Source organism: Malania oleifera, chromosome 2, assembly GCF_029873635.1.
Source record: "Malania oleifera isolate guangnan ecotype guangnan chromosome 2, ASM2987363v1, whole genome shotgun sequence".
NCBI lineage: Eukaryota > Viridiplantae > Streptophyta > Magnoliopsida > Santalales > Ximeniaceae > Malania > Malania oleifera.
The window spans coordinates 14,321,051-14,327,752 of NC_080418.1; the positions used below are offsets into that span (position 1 = coordinate 14,321,051).

The 6,702-nt window shown below is 38.4% G+C and overlaps 1 protein-coding gene across 1 annotated transcript; it reads left to right on the plus strand.

The window, feature by feature from the left end:
* The first annotated feature begins 1,392 nt into the window (after nt 1–1,392).
* LOC131149443 (probable protein phosphatase 2C 4) lies at nt 1,393–5,294 on the plus strand. Its single transcript, XM_058099886.1, has 4 exons — nt 1,393–3,290; nt 3,406–3,519; nt 4,527–4,791; nt 4,893–5,294. The coding sequence occupies exons 1-4, from the start codon at nt 1,614–1,616 to the stop codon at nt 5,006–5,008; spliced, it is 2,172 nt and encodes a 723-aa protein (XP_057955869.1). The 5' UTR covers nt 1,393–1,613; the 3' UTR covers nt 5,009–5,294.
* Nucleotides 5,295–6,702: the final 1,408 nt, after the last annotated feature.

Here is a 6,702-nt window from a genome sequence, read left to right on the forward strand (position 1 = left end):
TAAAATCCCAATAATATATTTATATATTATTTATGTACATAATTTCATTCTTATTTTCAATAAGAAGAAAATTAAAATATTGCATGTTGACTAAGGAGTAACGAGAATATAACTTTTCACTCGTGCTCAAATTTTATCTTTTTTGAGTCAAAGAATTTTCAAATTCATTAAAGTTTATTTTTCTTAACTGACGTACAAGAACCTCCTTTCTTGAAAGGAAATAAAAATAAAACTTTATCCTTAAAAGTGAAATATTTAATTGAAAAATGTTATGACAGTGTATATATTTTATTAAAGGAAAAGATTTTACCCAACAAATTAATTATAGAATCTCAAAATTAAATAGTATAACTTAGAAAAAGAGAATTACAATCTACAAAATATAAATTAATAAATCTCAAAATTTGATATTATAATTTTTGATGAGGAAAGCGTGCAAGTGTGTAAAGTATAAATTATTTACTAAATCCTCGGTGTGAGCGTGTAAGGTAAATTAATCACTAAATCTCAAAATCTAAATGGCGTAATTTCAAAAAGGAGAATATGCAATGTGTAAAGTATAAATTAATTACTAAATCTGAAAATGTAATGGTGTAATTTCGAAAAGTAAAGGGTGCGAGAGTATTAAAATGGTGTAAATATTTTTTACATTCATTCCTAATTTAATGTGGTGCTAGCATTTTTTTTTTATCAAATCTTTGGAGGGTGCTAATGCATTGACTAAGGGGATGTTTGGTAAAATTAAGTGCTAAGTGTTAAACATTTAATTCAAATATGTTTTTATGAATCAGTTCTAAATTGAATTTGAATTTATTACTAAATTTAAAATCTAGATTATTTTAGCTATTTGGTGTCTAATATTTGAATAAGTATTATTTTTCAATTTTAATTTTCTTAATCTCAAGAGCACACATACTTCATAAAATTAATAAGCAATTGCATAAGTTAAAGTTTTTAATTTAAGATAAACAATATTTTCTTGTTATACATTTAAATAATAATTAGGAATAAAATTTATTTCATTGTTCTATAAAAATAAAATCATTATTTTAATTTTAATTACTTCAATATTAGTTTTTTTGTCATTTTTAATTTTTATAAAAGATAAAATTAGAAAAGAGATATATGAATTTGAATAATTTTATCAAATGAATTTTAAAGTGTAATTAAAAAAAAAAAACGCTAGGTTGGACGGCACGTGCAGGTAACGCTCCGTTTAGAGTGGTAGGGATAAAACTCCCCCGTCGACGCGAAGGACCCTAACCCACGAGTTTACTTAAGAGTTAAGACCACCCCTTAGTCAACGCATTAAACAGCAAAAGCACAGCAAAAGCACGAGAATTATTTTTTCCCTTTTTTTTTTTAAAAAAAAAGGTGCAAACAAAGAAAGTTCTGTCCAGTTTCAAACCGCTCCTCCAAAGTCAACTCCTCTCTCTCTCTCTCTCTCTCTCTCTCTCTCTACTGCATCATCTTCTTCTTCCGCTTCTCTCTCCCTCTCACAGTCTCTTTGCGGATCAATTAGGCCATGAAATATCGGTTTTGGAGCTTTTGAAAAGCAGGGGAATTTGAAATTTCCTTTTCTTTTGTTTTGTTTCTGTTTATTCATTCTTTGTATGGGCAACGGACTGGGGAAGCTCACCACCTGCTTCAGCAGCAGCGTCGGGGAGTCTCGCCGGCGGCCGGACTTTCCCGTTCTGATTTCAGACCCTCTCGATGAAGGGTTAGGCCACTCTTTTTGCTACGTCCGACCCGACCCGTATCGACTATCTTCCTCTAAGGTTCACTCCGAAGAGGCCACCACTTTCCGATCAATCTCAGGGGCCTCCGTGAGCGCCAACACATCGACGCCTCTGTCCACGGCGTTCGTCGATCTCTATTCCTACACCACTCTCGATCGGGCATCGGCTTTCGAGAGCTCAACTTCCTTCACCTCCATGCCCTTACAGCCTATCCCCCGAAATTTGATGAATTCGGGTCCTTTACAGGGGATTCCTGGATCTGGACCACTCGAACGTGGATTCTTGTCCGGCCCGATCGAGAGAGGGTTCATGTCGGGACCGCTCGATCGCGGGATGTTCTCGGGTCCAATCGAAAAGGGTTCGTCGGATCAGTTCCAAAGGAGCTTCTCACATGGGGGTTTTGCGTTAAGATCCAGATCGACAAAGGGGTCTTTGATTCGGGTCCTCCAGAGGGCGATCTCGAAGACGATATCTCGAGGGCAGAACTCAATTGTTGCTCCGATCAAAGGAGTCGTTTCGGTGAAGGACCCGGCTTGGATTGTCGGGTCGGAGAAGAACAATGAGAATCTGACTGTGAGCAGTCTCAATTTGAGCAGTGATGGGAGCTTGGAAGACTATGATTCTTTGGAGAGCCAGAATCTTCAATGGGCGCAGGGGAAGGCCGGAGAAGACAGAGTTCACGTCGTTGTCTCGGAGGAGCACGGGTGGGTTTTTGTGGGGATTTATGATGGATTCAACGGCCCTGATGCGCCCGATTATCTTGTGTCCAATCTCTACTCTGCAGTTCACAAGGAGCTCAAGGGATTACTGTGGGATGACGAGAAGTTTGATTCCTCCCCGGCTGCCGCTCCCCCGGCGACCCCTGCTTCTTCCGATGATTGGAATTATTCAGAAATGGATAATTCACATCAGTTTGTGGACAGCGATTTCCCGAGGAATCGAACAACCGAGGGTTGTTCCCAATGTGAGGAGCAAGAAAATTACCCATGTGGAAGCGGTGAGAATTTTGATCTGAATTTGAAGAGGAATAAGCAGGGGAAGAATTTGAGGAGTAAGTGCCGAGGGGCGGGGAAGAAATGGGAGGAGAACCAGAGGAGGTGGAGATGTGAATGGGACCGCGAGAGACAAGAGCTCGATCGAAGATTGAAGGAACAGCTGAATCGATCGGGTTCGGATAGATCAAAAGCCATTAATCATTCAGATGTACTGAAAGCTCTGTCTCAAGCATTGAAGAAAACAGAGGAGGCCTATTTGGAGATTGCAGATAAGATGGTTGTGGAAAATCCTGAGTTAGCTTTGATGGGTTCTTGCGTTCTTGTGATGTTGATGAAAGGGGAAGATGTTTATGTGATGAATGTGGGTGACAGTCGAGCTGTGTTAGCTCAGAAGGTGGACACTGATTTTTGGCTTGCAAAAATCCGCCAGGATTTGGAGAAGATCAATGAAGAAACAATGCACGATCTGGAAGCTTCGGACTGTGATAAATCCAATGCTGTAGCCTGTTTAACTGCTTGTCAACTCACCATGGATCATAGCACTTCTGTGGAAGAGGTAAAGTCTTTGTAGAGAAATGCTGGGCTGATTGATTGGATAGAAAGTAGACTTTCTTTCTTTGCATTTCATTATTTGATCAAGCGTTAATTGACGATATTGTGTTGCATTTCAGGAAGTTAAAAGAATAAGGAATGAACATCTGGACGATATTTGTGCTGTGATAAATGACCGTGTGAAAGGCTCGTTGAAGGTCACTCGGGCTTTTGGTGCTGGTTTTCTCAAACAGGTATTTGCAGATTTGTTCTCTGGATGTTTTGAACTTATTCAATAAGAAGTAGGAACAGATTATGATTCTGAACTAGTTTAGCTCTTTTGATGCTGGAGGAAAGTAGATTTGGTGAAATGTTTCGGAAGACCACTTCATGAATACTTTATAACTCCAGATGATTGATATCTTTTAGTTAACAAACCCTATATGCAACCTTTCTGGAAAAGTGATCACCTCTTTATTAATCTCATAGAATGACAAATTTCATTAAAATAGCTTATTAGCATCATAATTATACTAATACGCACCTCATTGGGAGAATCTATCATCTCCCGTCTAATTTCATTTTGGTTTGATTGGCTTGACACACTGGTGAATTTGAGCTAGGAGATTTGCAGCAAGTTTTAGTCACTTCCAATTTCCCAAAAGGATAGTTAAAAATGATGAAGGAATTCTTTTCTTGCAAGTGTAGTAGTAACCTTGGAGACCATTAGCTTCTGTTCTTCTTGGTAGACAAATTCAGCGGAATCATATTCCTTCATTCCTCTTTCGAAAAATTTCCAATTAAGCCTTCAGAAAAATGAGATATACTGCAAAATATACCAAAAAGAAATTCTAGGTGCCTATAAATCTTCTTGCTGTGGATAACTTTTTAGAAGCAAATAGCTAGGTTCCTTTGTCCACACTGAGTAATGAGATTCTGAATTTGAATATGATCCCTCAAGGGGTCTTTCAGAAGTTTCATATGAGTGTTCGCTGCAAAGTTGAGCATTCCTTTTGGGGATAATAATATATGGAGTGCAAACCTCAGATAAATGATAAATCCATAGCTCATAATGCACTTGTACTTGGGGAATTTTCTGTCATCAAGTATAAGAATTCATATTTCCATGCCTATGTGTTTAGAAACTGGTGTTTCCATTTGTCTATCAGTGTATTAGAATTCATCTTCTGTGCTTAATATTGTTTGATTACAATCTAGGCTTTCGATTTCTAATACTGGGTATTACTCCAAATTGATGCAGCCTAAATGGAACAATGCGCTCCTGGAGATGTTCAGAATCGATTATGTAGGGACTTCCCCATACATCACCTGTTTCCCATCTCTATACCACCACAGATTAGGCCCGAAGGACAGGTTTTTGATATTGTCCTCCGATGGTCTCTACCAGTACTTCACGAACGAGGAGGCTGTTTCCGAGGTTGAGCTTTTCATCACCTTGTCACCCGAAGGCGATCCAGCACAGCATCTGGTTGAGGAACTGCTGTTCCGTGCAGCGAAGAAAGCTGGTATGTCTCAACAAATACCATAGAGAATTTATCTTTCAACTATGCGACATAACCCATGGAAAAGCAGATCATTGATTTTTTGTTTTGGGTGGGGATTGCAGGTATGGATTTCCATGAATTGCTTGAAATTCCACAAGGGGATCGGCGAAGGTACCATGACGATGTTTCCATCATCGTCATCTCCTTGGAGGGGAGGATATGGCGGTCTTGGGTATAAGCAGCAGCAGCAGCAGCAGCAGCAGGGAGAGCCCAGCTATAGAAAATATAGAGAAATCAGCAAAGGCATTTCCATTTTTGGTTTCCTTTTTTCATTTTTCCGATATCCTGGCCATCATTGTAGGACCCCAATTAAGCTCCAGAGTGCCTGAGAGACTTGGTTGTGTAATTTTACCTGGGTGATGAGGGGTGTAAAGGTGTAAAAAACTGGTTCATGTTGATTCTGTGAACTGTCATATAGAATTGTAATTTTCTAATCAATAAAAAAAATGCAATTCCTTTCGAAAGAGTTTTGCCTCTTATTCCCCTTAATCGCCATCTATTAATTTATTCCCGTCCTTCGTATGAACATCTTAATCAAGGTCGGTCTGGAGGTACCACGTCAAGATTAATTGTAACTCGATCGGGTGTCTACTTTTTTCGAGATGCCAAAAAATTTATGTCAACGCACTTTACAAGACAGGATCGATGTTAGGACACTGATTACTTCGGAGAACTCTTAAGCTGACCCTAGCTCCTCTTTGTCGATTATTAATATGAAAGATGGGTAATGCATGAAGGCTGAAACCCAGAAAGAAGGTAGGCAGGAACAGTCAACTGGAATAAAATCTTAAAATTGGAAAGGGGAAATGCATGATACATGAGACATTAATCAAAGAGAAACATCAAAACCCTGCATAGTCAACCAGTCACACAAACATCACATTCAAGGTTTCCAAAAAAAAGCTCCAACACATTGAAGGATGATTCTTCAGTCCACCGTTGGCTTCTTTGGATCATTCACTCATTCATTCATTCATTCAAGCCTTCTACTGCCACCCATTTGCCTCTCTTTCACTCTCACCCTCATTTATTTAGGGTTTAGGCAAGCGGCCCAAACAGAACCGAAAGAAAATAAGAGAATTGATGAGAATGAAGTGTATGCGTGAAGGGGTTGGGTGTATTAATTGGGAAGACGGATTTGTAAGAATCGGCCAACTCCTACCCACCTTTTGGAAGGATAGTAAATGCACAGCAGTTGGGTGACGAGGTGAGGAGGTGGAGGCGGAGGCGGAGGCGGAGGCGGAGGCGGAGGCGGAGGCGGGTGCGGGTGTCATCCTCATTTTAGCAATTAATAGAACATGCCTAGTAAGTTCCATCTCATTCATTTCAACCCATATTTTGCTTCTCCCGCGGTTCTCCCCTTCTCCACATTTTATTATTATTTTTTAAATATTTTTTTATGAATGTTGACTTTTTAAGCTGTCTATTTTTACAAATCAAAAGTTTTAAAAGATTAGTATGAACTCTTTAATTTTCCCATCTCATGTTTAGAAGGGGTAGGAATCAAATTACTGATGATTTTTTATTTTTTATGTAAGGATAGGAAAATATAATCAAATTTATCACGATAGATTAGTACTTTATCTACAAATTTAAGCTATTAAGTTGTATGCCAACAATATATATCAAGTATCTCCTGATAATCAATTCTGATAACATGTTAAATTATTACTTTACCTAAAAGTTTAACCCATTAAGTTACGAGATAACAATGTATATCAACCTTTGACATATCACTTATCTGGTCATTCTCTATTTAAATTTTCATTATTTTTCAAATCAGGCATACTATAAATGCAATACCCATGTTCACTTTTTTGTTTAATTTAATTTGAGGAGGAGATTAGGCCTGAACCAATTGAATAGGTGTAC

Bases quoted from the DNA above. Each gene is read 5' to 3' on its own strand.
- LOC131149443 (XM_058099886.1), top strand. From the start codon at position 1,614: ATGGGCAACGGACTGGGGAAGCTCACCACCTGCTTCAGCAGCAGCGTC. The intron at 3,291-3,405 runs GTAAAGTCTTTG...GTTGCATTTCAG, and splicing joins ATAGCACTTCTGTGGAAGAG to GAAGTTAAAAGAATAAGGAA. The intron at 4,792-4,892 runs GTATGTCTCAAC...TGGGGATTGCAG, and splicing joins CCGTGCAGCGAAGAAAGCTG to GTATGGATTTCCATGAATTG.